The 24,265-nt window shown below is 47.2% G+C and overlaps 1 protein-coding gene across 1 annotated transcript; it reads right to left on the bottom strand.

Annotated features, from left to right (window-relative positions):
* Positions 1-17,558: 17,558 nt before the first annotated feature.
* Positions 17,559-20,401, bottom strand: CASC10 (cancer susceptibility 10). Its single transcript, XM_025397290.1, has 3 exons — positions 19,861-20,401; positions 18,279-19,066; positions 17,559-18,240 (listed from the first exon to the last, which is right to left on the bottom strand). The coding sequence occupies exons 1-2, from the start codon at positions 20,162-20,164 to the stop codon at positions 18,771-18,773; spliced, it is 600 nt and encodes a 199-aa protein (XP_025253075.1). The 5' UTR covers positions 20,165-20,401; the 3' UTR covers positions 17,559-18,240; positions 18,279-18,770.
* Between the last annotated feature and the right edge of the window lie 3,864 nt (positions 20,402-24,265).

Here is a 24,265-nt window from a genome sequence, read left to right as displayed (position 1 = left end):
TTTGTGCCTTGACAAAGTCTGTCCCTCGAAGCTTGGTATACAGAGGTAGTCACTAGGAGTAAATCTGCATGAGGACCAAGAAGCATCCTGGGAAGAAAGCAAACAAACCCTGGCCCCTTCTGTTTGAGATTCAATGTCCTTGCAACCACTCAGAAGCCTTGAGAACTGGTGGGAACAAAGGACATCAAAGGCTTCAAAGGGTTAAACGCACCGTGAGACAGAGAAGAATTCTGCACAGGTGACCGGGGCCTAGAAGGCTACATGGGAGGAATCGCTCCTGCAGTGTGAAATTGAGGATGCCAAACCTCTCTGGATCTCTGGATTTGTCCCAGTAATTCTGTCTTGGGAATAATGACTGAGCATGAATGTGAACTAGAATAGAGAGATTCTCTGGGAACCCGTATGTGTGTATCTGCAGAGACCTGAAATAGCAGTGGCATCATTCCAGCAGTGGGGCCGGGCCTGGGCTGAATCACCCTTCAGCAGTGCTAACCAACAAGTGATGATATAAGAAGCAGCAATCCAGTCGGGCGCGGTGCCTCACACCTGTAATCCCAGCACTTTGGGAGGCTGAAGTGGGTGGATTACAAGGTTGAGACCAGCCTGACCAACGTGGGAAACCCCATCTTTACTAAAAATACAAAAATTAGCCGGGCGTGGTGGCGCATGCCTGTGATCCCAGCTACTCAGGAGGCTGAGGCAGGAGAATCGCTTGAACCCAGGAGCTGGAGGTTGCAGTGCGCTGAGATCACACCACTGCACTCCAGCCTGGGCAACAGTGTGAGACGCTGTCTCAAAAAAAAAAAAAAAAAAAAGCAGCAACCCTAAACCAGAGCCCGCTGAGGAACTGATTTAATTCTGTAGCTTTTTTGCTGCTTGATGTTTGAGAGCAGACCTGATCACTTTGAACTGAATAAGCCCCTATTATTCTGGAATAATTGGAGGATGATGGACAGTTTTAAAAGAGGGATTCTGTGGTCAGGCATGTAGCTCATGCCTGTAATCACAGCACTTTAAGAGGCTGAGGCAGGAGGATTGCTTGAACCCAGGAGTTCAGGATGAGCTTGAGCAACATAGCGAGATGCCATCACTACAAGAAGAAAAAAAAGGATAAATACAGAGTGCTTCAGAAACAGATAGAGAGGTATCCAACCAAGTCTAAAGGAAATATAGAAAAAACTTCCCAAAGTACATTAATCAGGACACTTATTGCCAGCTGGTAAAACCAGAATCCTAAATATCAATGATTTAACATAATTAATTAATATTAAATATTTATATTTTGTTCTGCACCAACACATTTCCTCTTCCTCTTTCTTTCTTTCTTTCTTTCTTTCTCTCTCTCTCTCTCTCTCTGTCTCTCTCTCTCTCTCTCTCCCCCCCCCCCCCGCTTTCTGTTGTTAAGATGGAGTCTTGCTCTGTTGCTGAGGCTGGAGTGCAGTGGCGCGATCATGGCTCAACCTGTGCCTCCCGGGTTCAAGTGATTCTCCTGCCTCAGCCTCACAAGTAGCTAGGATTACAGGCATGTGCCACCACACCCAGCTAACTTTTGTATTTTTAGTAGAGACAGGGTTTTGCCATGTTGGTTAGGCTGGTCTCAAAATCCTGACCTCAAGTGATCCTCCCATTTTGGCCTCCCAAAGTGTTGGGATTACAGACATGAGCCACCACGCCTGGCCAAACCCACAACTTTCACTTACACTCCATTCTCCAGAACCAGTCACATGGCCCCACCTAGATGAAAGAGAAATGGATAATATAGGTTTTCTGTGTCCCAGGAAAGAAATGAAATGGTTTGGTGAACACATAGCATTTTCTCTGCCACACAGAAATGATTTCTGAGTTAAAGAATGAGGGAGTGATGCCCAGCGCGGTGGCTCACATCTGTAATCCCAGCACTTTCGGAGGCCAAGGCGGGTGGATCACCAGAGTTCAGGAGTTCAAGACCAACCTGATCAATAAGGAGAAATCCCATCTCTACTAAAACTACAAAAATTAGCTGGGCTTGGTGGCACATGCCTGTAATCCCAGCTACTCGGGAGGCTGAGGCAGGAGAATCGGTTGAACCTGGGAAGCAGAGGTTGCAGTGAGCCAAGATGGCGCTATTGCATTGCTTCGGGAAACAAGAGCGAAATTCTGCCTTAAAAAAAAAAAAAAAAGAATGAGGGAGTGTATGGAGAAGGTGAAGGTGGAGAGTGAGCATTTTGGATACAGAGCACTGCATATTTATTAAAAGCCCCAGACTGGCTGGGCACGGTGGCTCACGCCTATAATCCTAGCACTTTAGGAGGCTGGGCCAGCGGATCACCTGAGGTCAGGAGTTCGAGACCAGCCTGGCCAACATGGTGAAACCTTGTCTTTACTAAAAATACAAAAATTAGCCAGGCGTGGTGGCATGCATCTGTAGTCCCAGCTACTCAGGAAGCTGAGGCACAAGAATTGCTTGAACTCAGGAAGTGGAGGTTGCAGTGAGCCAAGATCATACCACTGCATTCCAGCCTGGGTGACAGAGGAAGGATCTTGGTGGGAAGTGACTGGAGTCAAAAATGTCAGGGGAAGGTGTGATAAGCTGTGAGACTAAAAAAGTAAGCAGGGCCCTAGCATAAAGAGTCTGTGTGCCATGTAAACTAAACTGGGTTTTTATCCAGTTTAGTTTACATGGCACACGTGGAGAGCCATTCAAGGATTTTAAACAAGGGAGTGATGTGACCACATCTTAGCTTCTGAAAGATCATTTGGGCTGAGGCATAGAGATCAGATTGGAGGCCAGAAACAGTAGCTCACGCCTGTCATTCCAGCGCTTTGGGAGAGCAGGGTAGGAGGATCATTTGAGGCCAGGAGTTCAAGACCAGCCTGGGCAACAAGCAAGACCCCACCTCTAAAAATAAACTTGTTTAAAAAAATTGCGTGAATGAAGACTGTGGCAATGAGGGGTGAGCAAGAGGGGGGAAATGGTGTTGTATACTGAGACAAAGAATTTTTTTTTTTTTTTTGAGACGGAGCCTCGCCCTGTCACCCAGGCTGGAATGCGGTGGTGTGATCTCAGCTCACCGGAACCTTTGCCTCCAGGTTTCAAATGATTCTCCTGCCTCAGTCTCCCCAGTAGCTGGGATTACAGGTGCATGCCACCACACCTGGCTAATTTTTATATCTTTAGTAGAGATGGGGTTTCACCATGTTGGTCAGGCTGGTCTTGAACTCCTGACCTTGTGATCCGCCCACCTCGGCCTCCCAAAGTGCTGGGATTACAGGCGTGAGCCACCGTGCCTGGCCAAAGAATGTTTTTTTAAAGAGCAGTTTTAAGGGGAAATGTAATATGCTTGGGGAACAGCCAAGTGAAGTCAGAGTTATTTGGAAAACTAGGCCTAAAGACAGATCTTAACAGGAGATGAAAGATGTGATGGGCATCAGTATAGGGATGGTGCTTGAGACTGTAACTGGGGATTACCCAGGCAGGCTGTGAAGAGCAGGAATGGAAGAAGTGATGGACAGTTAAGTGTTTAACAATCATCTCTCCAGCTAAAGGAGGCCTGATTTGTAGCATTTGCTGATGTCTGTGGTCAACTTCAAACTACCAGCTTGTCATCACTGAGCCTAGAGTTGTGAAGAGATGCACCCAATTAGTTTTTATGAGCTGCTGGGAGCCAACTCCACACAACGGTGGATACAAGAGAGCCCTGCATACACATATTTAAGAGACAACAGAATAAAAGAAATCTTGACCAGGCTCAGTGGCTCACGCCTGTAATCCCAGCACTTTGGGAAGCCAACGTGGGCCGATCACTTGAGGTCAGGAGTTCGAGACCAGCCTGGCAAACATTGTGAAACTCAATCTCTACTAAAAATACAAAAATTAGCCAGGCCTGGTGGCACATGCCTGTAATCCCAGCTACACAGGAGGCTGAGGCAGAAGAATTGCTTGAACCCGGGAGGTGGAGGGTGCCGTGAGCCAAGATCGAGCCATTGCACTCTAGCTTGGGCGACAGAACGAGGCTCCATCTCAACAAAAAAAAAAAAAAAAAGAGAGAGAGAGAGAGAGAGAAATCCTGAAAGAAGAAACCTCGGAAAGAATATAAAGGAGGAAACAGTTACAGTTGACACTTTCCTCACTCTATTCCCGCAAAAAAAATCAAATAAATTGAAAACCAAAAATTACCAACTGGATTTAGTATCCAAGAGTCATTAGTATTTTTTTTTTTAATTGAAACAGAGTCTTGCTCTGTCACCCAGGGTGGAATGCACTGGCACAATCTCAGCTCACTGCATGCAGCCTCGACCTCCCAGACTCAAGGGATCCTCCCACTTCAGCCTCCCACATAGCTGGGACTAACTACAGGTGCATCTACCACCCCCAGCTAATTTTCTTTTTTAGTTTTTGGAGAGATGGGATCTCACTTTGTTGCCCAGGCTGGTCTCAACCTGGGCTGAAGCAATCCTCCCACCTCAGCCTCCCAAAATGCTGGAATTACAAGCACGAGCCACTGTTTCTGGCTAGTGTTCTTAATAAGATCACTTTTAATGGAGTAGCAGGAATACAAGACAGATGATGGGGGGCCTAAAAGTAAATGTGAAATCAGATGTTGAAAACCACAAGTGTAGCCGGGTTCGGTGGCTCACGCCTGTAATCCTACCACTTTGGGAGGCCAAGGTGGGTGGATCACCTGAGGTCAGGAGTTCAAGACCAGCCTGGCCAACATGGTGAAACCCCGTCTCTACTAAAAATACAAAAATTAGCTGGGCATGGTGGCACATGCCTGTAATCCCAGCTATTCCGGAGGCTGAGGCAGGAGAATCCCCGGAACTTGGGAGGCAGATGTTTCAGTGAGCTGAGAGCTCACCGTTGTACTCTAGCCTGGGCGAAAGAGTGAGACTCCGTCTCAGAAAAAAAAAAAAAAAAAAGAGAAAATCACAAGCGTAGATAATTCTCGGACAACAAAGACAGTCAGGCTGAATTCGATTTTCCAACAGAAAATAGAGGTGGACAAATCATTCAAAAACATAACAGTGCTATCCTTCACTCCTCTCTATTCCACTCCCCCCAAGCACGTGCCTGGATTTCTGTAACTTATTTTATTTTACTTTATTTTCTATTCTGAGACAGAGTCTCACTCTGTCGCCCAGGTTGGAGTGCAGTGGCTCCATCTCAGCTCACTGCAACCTCCGCCTCCCAGGTTCAAGTGATTCTCCTGCCTCAGCCTCCTGAGTAGCTAGGATTACAGGCGCCTGCCACCACTCCCCGCTAATTTTTTTGTATTTTTAGTAGAGACAGGGTTTCACCATGTTGGCCAGGCTGGTCTCAAACTCCTGACCTCAAGTGATCCACCTGCCTCAGCCTCCCAAAATGCTGAGATTACAGGTGTGAGCCACTGCGCCTGGCCTGGATTTCTAGAACTTTTATGCCTCTCACAATGGACCTCAGAGTGGTACCATTTTCCCAGGAGACATGGGAAAATGTACGCAGTCTGCGCTGATTCTACTATTGTCAACGTAATTAATGACAATTCCCAAAATCCCTTTCCTGGTCTGTTCCAAGTTAGAATTGACCAAAAAAGGAACTTGCGTGAACTTTAGAAAGCAGAAGTGAAGCAGCAGTCATTGCCCTCGGCAGATCTACAGTCTCGTGTGTGGACAGACTCCCAGCTGCCTGGCAAGGCCCCAGCTGATCGTCACTCTCTTTCACACTGCATTCAGCTCAACCTCCCAATCATTGTCCATAAGACCATCAGCAGCCCCAGGTAAACCACCTGGGTGTAGTGTGCGCGTGCAGACCCGTGGAGGTGACAGCTTCCCAGAGACCCATCCGTGAGCTCTCCCCGTAAGGCCCCACTGCAGGGCCTGAATGGTGCTTGGCCTCTCACATTTCTTTGCAGCCCCGACTTGTCTACCCATTTTGGTGCTTCCAGCCAATTGAATGATGACTTTTTTTTTTTTTTTTTTTTTTGGAGATGGGGTCTCGCTCTGTCACCCAGGCTGGAGTGCAGTGGCCGGATCTCAGCTCACTGCAAGCTCCGCCTCCCGGGTTCACGCCATTCTCCTGCCTCAGCCTCCCGAGTAGCTGGGACTACAGGCGCCCGCCACCTCGCCCGGCTAGTTTTTTGTATTTTTTAGTAGAGACGGGGTTTCACCGGGTTCGCCAGGATGGTCTCGATCTCCTGACCTCGTGATCCGCCCATCTCGGCCTCCCAAAGTGCTGGGATTACAGGCTTGAGCCACCGCGCCCGGCCATGACTTTTTTTTTTTAGAGTCGGTTTTGTTCTGTCTCCCAGCCTGGAGTGCGACAGTGCAATCATAGCTCACTGCAACCTCAAACTCCTGGGTTCAAGGGATTCTCCCACCTCAGCCTCCCAAGTAACTGGGACTACAGGCATGTGCCACCCACACCTGGCTAGTTTGTCGTCGTTGTTGTTTTAGAGGTGGGGTCTCACTATGTTGCCCAGGCTAGTCTCCAACACCCGGCCTCAAGTGATCCTCCTGCCTCGGCCTCCCAAAGTGCTGAGATTATAGGCATGAGCCACTGCACCCAGATGTCAATGACTCTTTTTGACCCTTCAGCTCCCTCCCAAAACTTAACTTCCCTCATTTCTCTTACATTTGTGTAATGTGTCTAATTTTTTTTCTCTCTCTGTCAGTCAGACTTCACTGCAGCCTCCAACTCCTGGGTTCAGGCGATCCTCCCATATCAGCCCTCTGAGTACTGTAGGACTACAGGTGCATCCTACGACACCCAGCTAATTTTGTTTTCTTTTGTAGAGAAGGAGTCTTGCAATATTGCCCAGATTTATGTCTCTAATTTCTAAAATAAATCCCTTATCTCTTCAGTGCTCTTTTTTCCCCCCATACCCCACTTCTGCAATAGTCTTGACCTCTCTGCTTCCTTAACTGAACCCTGACTGGTATCATTATTTGTACTGGGCATGAAGTGAAGCCTGAACAAATCTAAAATATGTGGCTTTGGTTTCAGGAGGGGGCAATGGGTAGAGGTTGAAAAAGCAGCATGAAAACTGTTAGCAAAAACTGGGAAAATCATTAACGAAGCATTAGCAGCGGTTGGGAAAGAGGTGAAAAACTGCTACTGCAAACTGGAAATGGTGGTTTGTGTTATACAGCAGTGAAACAAATTGGCAAAACTGTCACCCATGGCAACTTGGAAGACAGAAAACGTGCCTAATGAACTTTTGGATCTTTTCAAGTAGAATGATGAAAGCACCAGTTAGTCCTAGCTGCATGTGATAAAGTGCTGCGAGAGAGGTGAGGGTAAAGAAGGAGCTGTGGCTAGCAAGCCGAATTTAGAGGAGACAGAACATGCAGGACTCGCTTTTGTTGGAAAGCAAAACTTGTTCGCATCTCCAGCTGATCCAGCCTGCAAAACATTCTCAGAGTAAGGGATGGCCTCAGGGCTCTATGAGACCCTTTGCTGGCTGGGTGCAGTGACTCATGTGTGTAATCTCAGCACTTTGGGAGGCTGAACCGAGGAGTTCGAGATCAGCCTACTAAAAAACCCATCTCTACTAAAAACACAAAAATTAGCCAGGTGTGGTCGCACACGCCTGTGGTCCCAACTACTTGGGAGGCTAAGGTGGGAGGATAACTTGAGCCCAGGGGACCGAGGCTGCTGTGAGCCGTGATCCCACAACTGCCCTCCAGCCTGAGTGGAAGAGTGAGACTTTGTCTCAAAACATTAAAACAACAACAACAACAACAAACCCTTTGCTGGCCAGGCATGGTGGCTCACGCCTGTAATCCCAGCATTTTGGGAGGCCGAGGCAGACAGATCACCTGAGGTCAAGAATTCGAGACTAACTTGGCCAACATGGCAAAACCCTGTCTCTACTAAAAATACAAAAAGTAGCTGGGTGTGGTGGCGGACGCCTGTTGTCCCAGCTATTCAGGAGGCTGAGACAGGAGAATCAATTGAACCTGGGAGGTAGAGGTTGCAGTGAGCCAAGATTGTGCTTCTGCACTCCAGCCTGAGTGAGTCTCAAAAACAAAGCAAAACAAAACAACAACAACAAAAGAATAGTCATATCCAGTGGTTCCTAAAATAATTAAAAATAGGGCTGAGGGCCAGGCACGGTGGCTCATGCTTGTAATCCCAGCACTTTGGGAAGTCAACGTGGGTGGATCACCTGAGGTCAGGAGTTCGAGACCAGCCTGGCCAACATGGTGAAACTCTGTCTCTACTAAAAATACAAAAATTAGCTGAGCATGGTGGCATGCACCTGTTATCCCAGCTACTCAGAAGGGTGAGGCAGGAGAATCGTTTGAACCCGGGAGGCGGAGTTTGCAGTGAACTGAGGTCACGCCACTGCACTCCAGCCTGGATGACAGAGTGAGATTCTGCCTCAAAAAAAAAAAATAATAATAATAATAGAATTACCGGCGGGGCGCGGGGTCTCACGCCTATAATCCCAGCACTTTGAGAGGCTGAAGCGGGTGGATCATTGGAGGTCGGGAGTTCAAGACCAGCCTGACTAACATAGAGAAACTCCGTCTCTACCAAAAATACAAAATTAGCTGGTCATGGTGGCCCTTGCCTGTAATCTCAGTTACTTGGGAGGCAGAGGCAGAAGAATTGCTTGAACCCTGGAGGTGGAGGTTGCGGTGATCCGAGATCAAGCCATTGCACTCCAGCCTGAGCAACAAGACCGAAACTCCGTCTCAGAAAAAAAAAAAAAATAATAATAATAGAATTACCATATGATGCAGCAATTCCACTTCTGGGTATAATCATTAAAAATATAAAAGCGGCCGGGCGCGGTGGCTCAAGCCTGTAATCCCAGCACTTTGGGAGGCCCAGGCGGGCGGATCACGAGGTCAGGAGATGGAGACCATCCTGGCTAACATGGTGAAACCCCGTCTCTACTAAAAAATACAAAAAAACTAGCCGGGCGAGGTGGCGGGCGCCTGTAGTCCCAGCTACTCGGGAGGCTGAGGCAGGAGAATGGCGTAAACCCGGGAGGCAGAGCTTGCAGTGGGCCGAGATCCGGCCACTGCACTCCAGCCTGGGCGACAGAGTGAGACTCTGTCTCAAATAAATAAATAAATAAATAATAAAAATATAAAAGCAGGAGCACCAACAGATACTTGTATACCCGTGTTCCTAGCAGCATTGGTCACAGTAGTCAAAAGGTGGAAGCAACCTGAGTGTCCATTGAGTGTCCATCAACAGAAGAATGGATACGTAAAAGGTGATATATACATATAATAGAACATTATTCAGCTTTAAAAGGGAAGACTTTTTTACATGGATAAACCTTGAAGGCATTATGCTAAGTGAAATCAGCCAGTCACCAAAGGACACATGCTGTATAATTCCACTCACATGAGGTATTTAGAGCAATCAAATACATAGAAACAGAAAGTTGAACGGTGGTTGCCAGAAACCGGTGGGAAGGAGGGGATTAAAGAATAGAGAGTTATTGATTCATGGACCCACAGTTTCCATTTTGCAATATGGAAAGTGTTTTAGAGATGGATGGTGGTGATGGTTGAACAACGATGTGAATGTATTTAATGCCATTGAACTATACACTTAAAAATTCTTAAAATGGTCAATGTAATGTATATTTTACAACAATTTTTTTTTGAGACAGGGTCTTGCTCTGTTCCCCAGGCTGGAGTGCAGTGGCGCGATCTCGGTTCCCCAACTGCAACCTCCGCCTTCCAGGTTCAAGCAATTCTTGTGCCTCAGCCTCTTGAGTAGCTGGGAATGCAGTCACATGCCACCAGTCCAGGCTAATTTTTGCATTTTTAGTAGAGAAGGGATTTCACCATGTTGGCCAGGCTGGTCTGGAACTCCTGGCCTCAAGTGATCCACCCAACTCAGTGCTGGGATTGCAAGCGAAAGCCACAGCGCCCAGCCTACAACAAATTTTTTAAAACTTAGCCGGGTGGTAGTGGTGCGCACCTGTAATCCCGGCTACTCGGAAGGCTGAGGTAGAAGAATCACTTGAGCCTGGGAGGCAGAAATTGCAGCGACCCAAAGTGCTGGGATTATAGGAGTGAGCCACGGGGCCCAGCCTCTCTCAAATTTAGATGATTGTAGTAGTTGCAAGCATGGATACCTATTGATGTGTAATAAGCCACTCCAAAGCTTAGTGGCTTAGAACAACAATGACTTCTTGTTTCTCATGATTCTGTTGGCTGTATGGTTCTGCTGATTGGGTGGGGTCTCACGCATGTAGCTCCCAGTGGGTGTGCTGGGTGCTGGACTCCTCTCACCTCATGATCCTTCATCCCAAGCTTCTTTGTGGCATGGTGTTTCTAGAGGACAAAGATGGAAGTTGCAAAAGCTCCTTGGGGTCTAGATTCCAGAACCTATACAACATACTTCTGCAATAGCCCATTAGCCAAAGCAACTGGCAAGACCAGGCCACATTCCAAGGGAAAGAGAAGATTCCACTTCTGGATGGGAGAAGTGGCAAAGTCACATTGCAAAGGGCTATGCATTCTGGAAGTGGATTAATTTGTGGCGGCTAAAACAATCGTTGGGCATTATATTATTTTTAGAGTGCAGACAAATGTCAGTATAATTAATGATATAATTTTGGTTTCTAAAGCATTAAGGAAAGCAATATTCAAATAAACAGGGCCAGGCACTGTGGTTTATGCTTATAATCCCAGCACTTTGGGAGGCTGAGTATCACTTGGGATACTCATCATTTGGGAGGTAGGAGTATCACTTGAAGATAGGAATTCAAGACCAGCCTGGGCAACATAGTGAGACCCCATCACTGTAAATTTTTACAAAGTAGCTAGGTGTAGTGGCTCATGCCTGTAGTTCCAGCCACTCCAGAGGCTGAGACAAGAGGATCATTTGAGCCCAGGAGTTCAGGGTTACAATGAGCTATGACCACATCATCATACTGCAGCCTGGGTGACAGTGAGACCTTGTTGCAAAAACAAAACAAAACAAAAAAACAAAGCTTCTGTCAAATTATAAGGTTGTTATAAACATCTCCAAAAGTTTATCCTTTTCTCTACACATACACACACCAGGCATAATTCTCACTCATCATCAGCCATGTAATTTTCCGTTCTTTTTAATACAGAAACTTTCTTTCCCTCTTTCTAGTTTGCTATGGCAGTACTTCCTTCAGTCTTGTAGCTTGGCAGTTACCTAAGTTTCCTACTTACTTTGGCCACTTGCCACCTAGAATATTAAGTCCCCTGAGACATGCTGTCAAAGGCAACACTCCTGGAACTGCCTATTGCATTTTTTTTTTCCATGCTTGTTGGGAAGAGCAAGACTCCCACAGGGCAAAGCAATCTCCTTTGAATCGAGCAGAAAAAAAAAAAAAAAAAAAAAAAAAAAACTGGTAAGCACTGGACTTTAACAAGCAGCTTCTGCTAAAGTCTACAGAACTACTTTTAAGTGGCTGGGTGGGCATTAACTTTTCATGGGGCTTTTTTTGTTGTTGTTACTCAATGATTTTTTGGAGCCAGCAGATATTTTGTAACAACTAAAAAATACCTAAATTCATTCTGAAAAATAGTCTTCCATTTTTTGTTTACTCAGCAAAAAAAAAAAATATATACAAACTGCTTCCTTTTTTTTTCCTTTGCAGACAGACAGGGTCTCAGTCTGTCATCCAGGCTGGCTTGAGTGCAGTGATGTGATCACGGCTCACTGCAGCACAACCTCAACCACCAGGCTCAAGGTATCCTCCCACCTCAGCCTTGTGAATAGCTGGGACCACATGCATGCACCTGGCTATTTTTTTTTTTTTTTTTTTTTGTAGAGACGGGGTCTCCCTGTATTGCCTAGGCTGGTTTCAAACTCCTGGGCTCAAGCAATCCTCCTGACTCTGCCTCCTAAGTGCTGGGTTTACAGGCATACCCCACCTAAACTGTTTCCTTCATCTACTTTTAACTATTTATTAAATAACTTGAACAGGCTAAGTTCAAGTTCCAAGTTACAAAAATTGTTGAAGAGAGCATTTATTTTTACATCCTAAAAATGTGAGATCTAATGTTGTAGACAAAAGAAGTTAAAAATCTGGTGCAACGGCCGGGCGCGGTGGCTCAAGCCTGTAATCCCAGCACTTTGGGAGGCCGAGACGGGCGGATCACGAGGTCAGGAGATCGAGACCATCCTGGCTAACACAGTGAAACCCCGTCTCTACTAAAAAATACAAAAAAACTAGCCGGGCGACGTGGCGGGCGCCTGTAGTCCCAGCTACTCGGGAGGCTGAGGCAGGAGAATGGCGTGAACCCGGGAGGCGGAGCTTGCAGTGAGCTGAGATCCGGCCACTGCACTCCAGCCTGGACGACAGCGCGAGGCTCCCTCTCAAAAAAAAAAAAAAAAAAAAATCTGATGCAACAAGGTGAATACAGAATAAGAAAAGAATTAACTAAAAAGCTTTCTGAATTATCCATCAATAGTTCTAATTTGAATTACTGCCCATGCCAAAACATTACCTCTGAGATTTTATGACTGCTGTATCTGCTACTATTAACTTAGCTAACAACATTTGCTCACAAGGAAATAAAACACATACAAGGAAAAACTGACACCAAAATAGTAAGTTGACAAATTTTCTGTTGAAAAGGAAAATAGAAAACATATTTCTATGAAAAATTATGGAGAATTTAAATTATTTTAATTTTTCAAATATTCTATTTGTCTCACTAGAAATTTTTTCTATTTCTCACTAGAAATTTTACAGTTTTGTTTTTTAAGATGCGATGTTTTGCTCTGTAGCCCAGGCTGGCGTATCATAGCTCACTGTAGCCTCTAACTCCTGGGCTTAAGCAATTCTCTTGCCTTAGCCTCCCAAAGTGCTGGGATTACAGGCGTGAGCCACTGTGCCCCACTCAGAAATTTTAAAATTCTTAAAATGTGCAATCAATTATTTCATGAAGCTACTGAATATTTTCATATAAAGAACATGCCACAATCAGTAAATTGATTGATTTCCAATCAATTTACATAATTTATGAAAGGCCATTATATTGATGTAGATAAATGTATATGTGTATTATGAATCAAATTTATTTGAAATCTTCCTGTATAGAATAAAGTATGAACTTTTAGATAACATACATATTTTTCCCATTCTTTTTTTTTTTTTTTTTTTTTTTTTTTTGAGACGGAGTCTCGCTCTGTCGCCCGGGCTGGAGTACAGTGGCCGGATCTCGGCTCACTGCAAGCTCCACCTCCCGGGTTCACGCCATTCTCCTGCCTCAGCCTCCCGAGTAGCTGGGACTACAGGCGCCCGCCACCTCGCCCGGCTAGTTTTTTGTATTTTTTAGTAGAGACGGGGTTTCACTGGGTTAGCCAGGATGGTCTCGATCTCCTGACCTCATGATCCGCCCGTCTCGGCCTCCCAAAGTGCTGGGATTACAGGCTTGAGCCACCGCGCCCGACCTTCCCATTCTCCTTAATAATATGTTGGGCAGAATTGTTCATCTAAGTTGACTTTGCTTTTTTGTGGTCATTGTTTTTTCTATTTTTATTTACATAGTCAGATGCTAAGTTTTAAGCTTTTGAATAGTATGTCTGTCTGATATATCACTTCTTCCAGGAGCCTCCCTAAGAGAACTATAAATCTGCAATGAGAAGGAAGTATGGGCAAATGAGTGAGAAAAATGTGAAGGAAAGAATCCTTGCTAAATATTGCCGCAATTGAATATTTCACACTTAAATTATTCTCACCATGTTATTTCCAAAGGGTTGCTCGTTAGGTTTTCACTTGCCTTGATGACCTTAATTAGACTTGTTCCAGATTTATGAAAACTGTAAAATTAGGAAACTTTCATTAAACAAACAAACAAAAAAATGAAAACGCCCGGATGGTTTTCCAAAGCACATACAGCATTACTTAAGACTATGATTTTCAGCTAGTTGTATATATCTATCTACAGCTCTAGCCAGGTCTGTAAGAATTCTGTGACTGAGGCCTAATGGAACCAATTTTCACTCTGGCAGAACAAATTCAAGTTCTAATACTAACTTGAATTCCAGTTTCCTTTAGATGCCAGGAATCAGATCCTTTAAGAGGAAATTGTATCAGCACTTCTGCCTATTAAGCGATATTCCATATAGTTCGTCTAAATAGCTAGCAGGAACAACTGACTCAAGTCAAATCTAAGACAGAAAACAAATGCTTTTTAATTACTGAAATTGTTTTATTATTATTTTAAAATACTAGTCAAGTGCGGTTATTCTGTTGGTGGTGGTGGTGGTGGTGGGTTTGTTTGTTTTTGTTTGTTTGCTTTAGTCTTTTCCTTTCAGGGCCTCGATTTTCTGCAAACTTCACTTATCTTGACTGTGGACCACTGACCTTCTTTAAACAGGAACCAATATATTCACTCACCTACACTAACAATCATATTACAGTCACAGGCCATTAACTGTCACTCACATTTTTATTACCCTGCATCTGATGAACATTGATACACTTGGGTGTCTTCCTCTGCACTGGAGTAAAAAAATAATTTAGATAGAATTCTAAAAGTTAGCATGTTTTGTCAATAGCTTCATTGTTCCTCATGCCCATTCATCACATCTTGCTTGCTATTGAAATCCTCCCTTGCTTTGTAACATTATTAAAGTCAGTCATTATTAAAGTCGTCTCAAAAAGAGATACCTCTGCAACTTCTAAGATGTTGTCAACCATGAATCATATTTTCAATACTTCAAATTATACTGTATTTCCAAGCTTTGGAAACAAATATAATATTCTTGCATATTTTCTAAGATGAAATTTCATGTAGACAATGATGTGATAGAAAAGATGATGCTTATCTAATGATTTTGGCATTGCCCCTTGATAACTATGACGCTGAGAAAACCAGCATTGGTTTTCCTATTATCAGAACAAATTACAGTCCATGTTCTTTTTTTTTTTTTTTTTTTTTTTTGAGAGGGAGTCTCACTCTGTCTCCCAGGCCGGAGTGCAGTGGCCAGATCTCAGCTCACTGCAAGCTCCGCCTCCCGGGTTTACGCCATTCTCCTGCCTCAGCCTCCCCAGTCGCTGGGACTACAGGCGCCCACCACCTCGCCCGGCTAGTTTTTGTGTGTGTGTGTTGTTTTTTTAGTAGAGATGGGGTTTCACCGTGTTAGCCAGGATGGTCTCGATTTCCTGACCTCGTGATCCGCCCGTCTCGGCCTCCCAAAGTGCTGGGATTACAGGCTTGAGCCACCGCGCCCGGCCCAGTCCATGTTCTGGAGTCCTACATGTCTTACATTTGAGAGAGAGAAATCACTGGGAAATAAAAAAAGGGAAATAGTTATATCTGTATCCATCTAGTTTCACTAACATATCTTTAAGGTACAGATTTTTTATAACAATCACATGTGGCCAGGTGTGGTGGCTCGCGCCTGTAATCCTAGCACTTCAGGAAGCCGAGGTGGGCGGATCACGAGATCAGGAGTTTGAGACCAGCCTGGCCAATATGGTGAAAAACCATCTCTACTAAAAACACAAAAAAATCAGCCGGGTGTGGTGGCGAGCGCCTGTAGTCCCAGCTACTCAGGAGTCTGAGGCAGAAGAATCCCTTGAACCAGGGAGACAGAGGTTGCAGTGAGCCAAGATTGTGCCACTGCACTCCAGCCTGGGTGACAGAGCGAAATTCCATCTCCAAAAAAAAAAAAAACAACCAAAAAAACAACAAAAAAAACACCATATGATTTTACAAGACCAACTTAAGGGGGATTCTTATGTTGCTTTAGTTTTGTTTTTCACAAAAACTAGATTTAATTCAAGCTTCACGAAAAGGCTAAAATAACACACAAATAAGTCCATAGTTCCTAATTTTCCAACCCTTCCTTCAGTAGGCATTGCAGGTCATTTGAACCAGATAGTTTAAATTTTTGATGGTGCAGCTAAGTGAATAAGCATCCCTCCACAGAATGCATGCACTGTTGTGTCATTTTCAATTAATGTGAAATAGTTTTGCCAAAATATGACTGCAAATGTGAAGCTGCTATTCTGAACATTTGGAACAACTATAGCTCATTTTTCATTATGTGTTGTTTTGGTATAAAAATACTGTTTAAGCAGTTCATGAATACTCTTTTCCATTTAATCACAAAGAAATATATTCAGAGTGAACATGATCACTTTATTGGTTACCAAAGATCCTTGGCAAAGTGCAAGCACCGTGAAGAACGAAAGTAAGTCTTCAACAGTTTCCCAACTTCAATGAAAACCTATATGGGCCTAGATTTACAGATTACACATTAAGAAAAAGTCTGTGCATGATGTATCTGCTGCGTGTGTATTCGTATGTGGGAAATAAAGCAAGCCAGAGAGAAAGTGGGTGGGGGCACAATTGCAAAAAGTTATCTCTCCTAGGAGATTTATTATTGGGAAATGGAGAAACAGATAATTCAGCACTCTTCTTTCTGGTTACAATACAACACTAGAAAAAAAAACTAATTTTTTATAATTTACCATAGAATCTCTTGTCTTAGACTAGAAGGAATACAATCCCTGTTACATGTGTATATATGTCCATGTGTACACACACATTTTTCTCTTCTGAAATTTTTATCTCAAATCTCTTTCAATCAAAATGAGTTGAGCTTCAAACAGGATCTGGGTGAGACAGAACCTTTTTAAAACTGTGCTCAACTCAGTGAATGCTTTAAAAGTGAATTAATGAATAGTATCCTCAAATGCAAAAACATGCTCCAAGACTGACTGCCTCTCTACATTTTGATTCTGAAAGAAAGTGCTTGGGTTTTTAAAGAACAAAGAAGAAAAGCCTTCATTTTTCCTTCCTTCCCTTCCTCTCCACAATTTAACCAAACATTTTTTTCTAGGTTCTTTTCTTTAACATAAAAACAATAAAACTCTTCTGTCTTTCTTCTCTCTTCCTCTTTCTATCTCCAGGACCACAAATTTGACTAAAAATAATTGTCCCCATGGAATCCTTAATACATCAACATAGGAAGGAGACACTCACTATCCCAAGACTCAGCCCACCTGGCCTAGATTTAAAGTATGCATTACAGGCTGATTAAGTCTGGCGCATGGTTTATCTGGTGAGCGTTCCCCACCCCACTTCTTGAGGCTTTGCTTGCTCATCTAGGGGTTCCTGGAAGGCCCCCAGCACCCCCTAGCAGGGCGCGAGGTAAGCGGAGAGTCTGCCCGGGTGCTGGGTGATGTGCCCGGCAACTTCTGCTTTTTCCCCTGGGGGAAACTGTGACGTTAGAAAGGTATCCGCAAGTGTTTCTTCTGGTTGGCCTGGAGGTTTCCCGAGCCCCTGGACTGGCGACCCAAACCCCTACACTTCCTGCCCGGTACTTGGAAGAAACCCAGATCAGCAGACAAATCAACGCGCACCACACACTGCGCCCCAACATCGAGCGCCAACATGTGCCTTTCAGGCCAAACGAGAAAGCACGGACCCCTTGCAAGGAGCATATGACCTCGGCGTGACCCGTGGAGAGGCGGGACCCCAGTGGAGAGCGAAGCACGGAGAAGCCTGGGAAGGAGGTGGAGAGAGGGGCACAGTCCAGGCTGCCCCATGCGCGCTCGGGTTGTCGCCGCGCGTCCCGCGCGCCCCAGTGCCCCTAGAATCTCCAAGAGAGCAAAAGTGAGCGCGGATCAGTTTCTCTCTTTCCCAGAAAGCGAGCTTTTTATTGAGGGGAAACTTAGCTGGGAAAAGTCTGCTCCTACGTTTGTTTTGGTTTTTCGTCTATTTGCTTCCCAATTTAAAAGGGGCCGTCTGGGCGACAGGCTTGCGGTTTTCACAGTGTAAAACGGATTAGAGGAAAAGCTCCAGCCCCTCTCGACTTTCGCTTGCGGTTTGCAACCCCTGGGGAGGGTCTGACCCCGCGCGGCACTTGCCCAGGCGAGCTTCCCTCGCGGCGGCCAGACCCGCTCGCGGACTCGGTTTCCCCGAGGTAGGACCCACTAGGTGGGCCGCTGGGCCCCAGGCCTGGCAGGGCGGAGCCTAGGTCGAGCGCCCCGGGGTTGGAGGTTCCCACGGTGCTGGGAAACTGCGCGCCCCAGGTCCGCAGGCAGCCTCCCTTCCCCCGCGCCCTCGCACCTGCCCTCTGCTCAGCCGCTCCCGGTCCTGGGTGTGCGGGAGTCCCGGGGGTCCCTCTCCTGGAAGCAGAGGAGGAATTTGGTGCAAAAGGAAGGGAATTTACTGCGGATGGCACCGGAACCTGGATTGGCTTGTGCGTTTCCTGCTCTGGGCACGTAGGTTTCCCCTAGAAATCTGGACTTCGCTGAAGACACTTATTTCCAAGAGATTGTGGGTTCACATACACATACCATTTACATACACATACCATAAGTTCACATACACATACCATTAACTTAATACCATTCAGTTAAAAATAAAGAAAAAAGAAAAACTGCACTTCGATCTTCTCCACTTTCCCTGGTATCACCAAATAAATAAAGCATGCGGACGAGAGTGGGCTGCTGCTGGGGGCTCGAGAGGTGCGCGAGACGAGGTTACCCTGCGGGTCCGCCGCTGCCCCCGGCCTCTAGCACCGCACCTGCCCACGAGTTTGCGAGATAGGAGCGCCGAAGGAGAACCCCGGACCGCCCAGTCTCACCCTAAAAACTTGTATCCAAGAGTCCTACGGTTGTGGAAGTGCCAATCCTCCGCGACCCCTTCCTGCTGGCCTTCTGCTTTTTATAAACGAAAATAAAAGTTTGATTTAGGCTTAAAGAAATGCCATTCTGGTCGTTCCTCCCTGAAGCGAGACTTACGCATCCTTATATACTCGCAGGGAATTTTCAATCTCGCCTGTCGAAATCGCTATCTGGGCATCAGCGGACGAAGTCCTGCAGGTGGTAGGGTCAAGGGATCAAACAGATAGCAGCAGGGATTAGCACACTCCGGCCGTTCCAGACTGTCAGGCCCACTGCTCGAGGGAAACATGCAGCGATGGAGCCAGGGCTGCGGGCTGCGGACCACGAGAGCCGCGCACGCGGGCTGGGAACCCGGTGGTGCCACCTTAAGAGTAGGGTCGGCGCAGCTGCTGTGGAGGCGCCCGGTACCTGCAGGGGGCGCTGCTGTCCCGTGGTTTCTCCCGCGCCGCCGCGCGAAGCGGGCCTGGCAGCTCCGGGGCCCCGGTCCCCGGAGGGGGTGGGGACTTTGGGGGAGGAAGGGATCGAAGTGCAGCCGTTAGGTAAGGAACCCGAGCCCTCCCGGATTTAGAAGCGGCCTCAGTGAGGCGTTTGCAGGAGGGAGCTTTCCATCATTCGGCCGCGAGAGGAAACGTGGGGAGACGCCCTCCCCTACCCCCACTGCCTGCCTTCCTGCCTCCCTCCACCTCCGCTCCCCAACCCCGATCGTGCTTCCCAGACCCTTTGTTCTCGAGGTTGGGAACGGCTGGGTGGGGGTTCCCCGGGGAAGAGGTCCCCCGCGCCACTCGGAGGGGAAGGGACTGCCGCCTGCCCCGCACCCCGGCCCTCCCCGGTGCCGTCCCCCTCTCCCCTGGCCCCTTCCATCGCGTGCTTCCGTTCTCACTCGGACTCCCCCAGCTCCCGAGCTCCGGCTCCCCAGCCTGCACTGTCTGCAGGCCCGCCTGCCTTCCCACCTCCCCGCCACCTCCGAGGTCCCCAGGAAGAGGGGAGGACAGGGAGACGTGTGGGGGAGGAGAAACCACAGAGCCTTCTCGGCGCGGAGCATTCCCAGGGACCCTTCCAGGCCCAACCCCTGGGACCCGCTGCAGAGGCAGGGCTTTCCTGGCGCCGCCGCAGGTCGCAAGGGCCGCCCCCGCCGTGTCGCCCTGGGGCCCACGGGTGCACTGCCCGGGCAACGAGGCAAGGCGCGCCCTCTCAGCGCCAGGACCCAAGACCCCCAGCTGGAGAGAAGGGGACACCGTGGTCCGCGCCCTGGGGAAGCTAATTGCACACGAACGCCCCCCTCTTCCCCGCCTCCCACCGTACCCTCTGCAGCGCCACCCGCGTCGCCTCTCCGCCGTGCGCCACCCTGAGGGCTCCCGCGATTGTATCTTCTTGAGCACAGTTACCAATGCGTTCAGCTTCGTTTCATACTCGGATGGAGGCGTCGCGGAGGGAAGCGAGGGCACAGGGATGCGGGAGTAAGGGAAAGGTGGGGCAGGAAACAGAGCAGAGAGGTGGGAGACGTGGCTGAGGCAATGGCACCGGGCAGCGCCGCCCGGAGTCCCGAGTCCAGGTCCACGAGGCAGGCCCCGGTGCAGCCGCCCCCCGGCCGAACCCTGCATGTCCTCTGTACTGTAGACGCGAGTCCGCGGAGCGCCACTCACACCCCCGCACCCCTGCAAGCTCCCACGGTAGAGGGAGCTCGGCACCAGCCGGGTCACAAAGTAGGTGCCCCCACCCCCCACCCCCAGGTGAAGAGGACGCAGCCCGGCGCCGTCAGCTCCAGGCTGCCTGGAGCCCCCTCCGGCCTCTCGGCGTGACCCTGGTCCTCACTGGGCTCGTCGCGAGCTGCGCTAGCTGTTCTTTCAGCAGCGGGTTCCCCAGGACACACCCCGGCCCCACCCCCCGAGAGCTGGCGGCCAGCTCAGGATGCCAGGCGGCCAGGCGGGCGCCCTGCCAAATTCCGCGTTCCTCTCCAGGAGACGGGGAGTTGCGTCCCAGGCTCGGGAAAGCCCGCAGTTCGGGCTTGGGACTTGCTTGCAAAGCCCCCTAAGGCGCCAGGGACGCCTCTGCAGGTTGAATTCCTGCTCCGTATCACTTCAATTTTAATTAATCTTTTAAAACACCGCTGTCACGTCGCTTGCAGAAAATTAATCAAACTTGAATCCTTGTTGCATAGCAAGAATTTCGATCCGAGTCTTTTAAAAAGGACTTGACTTTGCAAAGTCACGTCTTTTACAGTTCCCTCATTCCCCCTTTAGCAAGGGAAATATTGCAAAAGTCAAGACATGTTTGTTTGGTTCTTTCTATCTTCAAAATGAAACTTTGCTTGTTTCTGATCTTTATTTTCCTGTCTTTGAACAAACAAACAAAAAAAAACGAGATAAATTGCCTACGTCGGTTAATTCAAAATATAATTACTTTGAATGATCTTTGTTTAAGAGCCCAGATAAACTAAGATAATCTTAATTTTAATGTGACACGACCCCTATTTTTCCTTGCAAATCATGAGAATAAAGCAGTCATTAATTAATACCAAGATAGCTCCATAGAAGATGGTATCTGGTCTCGCTGAGACACTGAAACATCAGTTGTATTAGTAATTGATACTGTATAATTGAACATGAAGATAACCGTCTATTTTTAACCTCCAAGCTTAGAGTTTATTTGGTGATTACTGAGCTCCTAATAATTAATTTTTGTTCCTTCTTACTGCATAAATAATTCTTCTGACTGCCAGTTCCCATGCAATGCAGAGGCTTCTCATTAAAACCTACCCCTCAAAATATAAGATTATGAGGCTGTATTGTGCAGCAACTCCTTCTACTCCATTATTTGTAACATATTTGTTCTATTTCATATCTTCCTGGTACATTTCCTTTGCTGTGATTTTCCTACTAAATATGTGAGAATATAATTATAACATCTTTTACCACAGCTTTGTCTTTCTGTGATCTCTTGGTTCAGTTTAATACACAATAGTTAAGACTTCAATTTTTCAAGTTTCTAAAATTTGAGGATAGTTCCATTGAAGAATCAAAAATACTTATATAGTGAATTTGCCATGATTATATTCCCAACCTAACACACAGTCCACTTTAACTCACACTTTTCTGTTGTTAAAAATAGACTTTGCTCAAACACATTCCCTTTTTCCAACTTGAGTTGAAGATAGTTCTTACAATTTCCTGGGTTAAATGTACACACTAACACAACCTTTGACATTAAAAAACAAATTCCCCTCCCATGTTGGAGAGAAGTCTTCCAAACAGTTATGGAAATTTAGACTGTAGCTTTAAGGTATCTAATGATTTCTTAGCCTCAGTTATTTTGGGGCATCAATGATCTTCACTTTTTAAGTGGAAAGGGTTATAATATTTTTCTCATATATACAAAAAACTCTCTACTTATTTTTCTGATAAAGTGTCTCCCAAGTATGACATGTTTTATACCACACAAATATTCTTAGTACCTCCACTACCAAATCCATGCATTTTCCTTGTCAGTGCTCTATCTAAAGTGTTGGAAAATATATAGGGTTTCCACTTTTATTTCCCCCTTAGTATAATTAAAACTTTAGGTCAATATATAACAGAGTGATTCTCTCCACTTGGATTTTATATTTTCCCACTATAATTTGGACTGAAATGGGATTAAAACAGGATCTAGAGTTCTAATCTTGGTTGATGTTTTGGTGTATTCACCGTAATGAGTCCTATTCCCTGGGGTCATGAAGCTCCCAAATGTCAATCAAGCAAACTGATTCAGAAATGCCATTGTTCGACTCCCACGTCACTCGCCTTCCTCTCATTTTATTTAACAATACCGGAGTTCTCTGATCAGTCATTCGGAATATGAGGCATTATCTGGGGAAAATTCACAAAGTGTCTTGATCTTTCTTTGGGAGATACTGTTAAGGGGTTTCCGCAAAGCAAAAAGTGCTTGTTTATATTTCTGTCTTTGGACCGCACTATGGATGGAAAGAACCAATGAATACTGCTTGAAAGAAAATCATACCGTAAATCCGTCAAAAATTAATTCGTCCAGTTGAATGTTACATTTCTATTTTCTATTTTCGTATTGGAAGCACCCTGATTTGTCACCAGAGGAGAAGTGTGACCCGGTCTGGGTCCAGTTGACATGCCCCCACTTTCAACCCTATTTTCACCACTTAATACTATTAACGTGTTTAGTCTACACTAGTTAACTAGGAATTTATTTGGGGGCGAGGAAGAGCTAACCTTTGCTCCCGGAGTTCTACCCAGCCCACTCAGATACGTCCGGGAGCCTCCGCAACTCGCATTTCCCAGTCGCAACCCTGGGTCATTCCTGCCTCCGTCCCAGCTCCCGGACAATTCCCAAAGCCAAAGGCGTCGAGCGTGCTACCGGCTCCCACCAGCACAAATTAATAATCAGCTTAACTCGTGGAGGCTTTGAGCCCCAGTGCTCCGTTCCCTGAAGCCTCCCAGTGCGGAGCCCGGCTCCTGCGAGGACTTCTTTGGAGGGGGGCAGGGACGGATTTCCTGGGAAAAGCCGTCGCTGGCGTGTTGCACTTAGAGGGCTGTGGGTAAGGAGGAACGCACCAATGTCCCAGTTCTGGGTTCTCAGATCGGGATTCCTCCAAAATCGCGACAGCCGCTTAGGTGTTGGGTGCTCGCATTGGCAGCACAGAGCGCCAAACGCACGACCCCGCGCGCCCCGCGCGACCTCCACGAACACTTAGAGCCGAGGTGACAAGGGAAGGCGGCGGAGATGGGAACAGGAGGTGGAGCCGCTCTCTGGTGGAGCACGATCGATCACTTTAAAGTAAAGGGTTCAAAAGTTCCAAGTTCCCCTTTGGAGGGGAGAGGTAATGCTTCCCGCGGCCTGCTTCTCTCTGCGACCCGCAGGTTCCTGGCAGCCGCGCAACCACTGGGGATCTCGGCTGCAGCTTGCGGGAGCCCCTTCCGGGGAACAAGCTGTCCGGCCCGCGCAGCCGTGCGAGGTTGACGCAGCTGCTAGGGAGCAGTTTGGCTTCCCCGGGAGTACCGGAGTTGCTCGGCACAAACGTGATCTCAGCCCGCCGGGGCCGGGGCGCGCGCTTTTCCCTTTCTCAGCAAGCGGGAAAGGCCTGTTGGCAGAGGCCGGCGGAGTGCTGGCGGCCAGGGGGCGCGAAGCTTCGGCGGAAACCTGAGCTCCCTGCGACCTGTTCTGCTAGCAGGGGCTGGGGAGAGCCCCAATAAGCCGCCCCAGAGGCGGACCGTGCAAATTCCTGAGAAAAAGCCCTCTAGAAAACACCAAACCCTTCCAAAAGCCGTGGCTCTGCCCCTCCCTCGTCCTGCGGCCTTCCATCCTGCGCGCTCGCATCACACAGCCGGCCGTCACCTGCGACCTGGCCAACGGCCTAGCCACCCCTCTGCGTCCCCACCCTGCTCTTAAGCTCCTTCTCCCTCTGACCTTTCTGAGGCCTGGGCGAGGGTAGCCAGGGTGCTGAAGAGGAAATGAAATTGTTCTGGAGATTACAGTGGGGCTTTGGGCCAGAAGGGGTTTTTCCTCCTTCTTTTTCTCATGCTTCCATGTTAAGTGCAAACTTGTATCTCCCGTCACAAGAATAGCCAAATTTTCTCGCTTATTTGCAGTTTTGCAAAGTTCTACACACAGATCAGTGAACCTTAAGCGCCCTTGTTCAGCCCCACATTGTGGAGGTTTGTCAGGGGCCCTGGGCAGTGAGCGTAATGACAGGT

This window comes from Theropithecus gelada, chromosome 9 (assembly GCF_003255815.1).
Source record: "Theropithecus gelada isolate Dixy chromosome 9, Tgel_1.0, whole genome shotgun sequence".
NCBI lineage: Eukaryota > Metazoa > Chordata > Mammalia > Primates > Cercopithecidae > Theropithecus > Theropithecus gelada.
This window is presented reverse-complemented; position numbering and strand designations above follow the sequence as displayed.

Coding starts and splice junctions, on each gene's coding strand:
- CASC10 (XM_025397290.1), bottom strand. CDS start 20,164: ATGCAGGGTTCGGCCGGGGGGCGGCTGCACCGGGGCCTGCCTCGTGGA. Junction 19,067..19,860: donor GTGGCGCTGCAGAGGGTACG/GTGGGAGGCGGG, acceptor CCTCCCCCAAAG/TCCCCACCCCCTCCGGGGAC.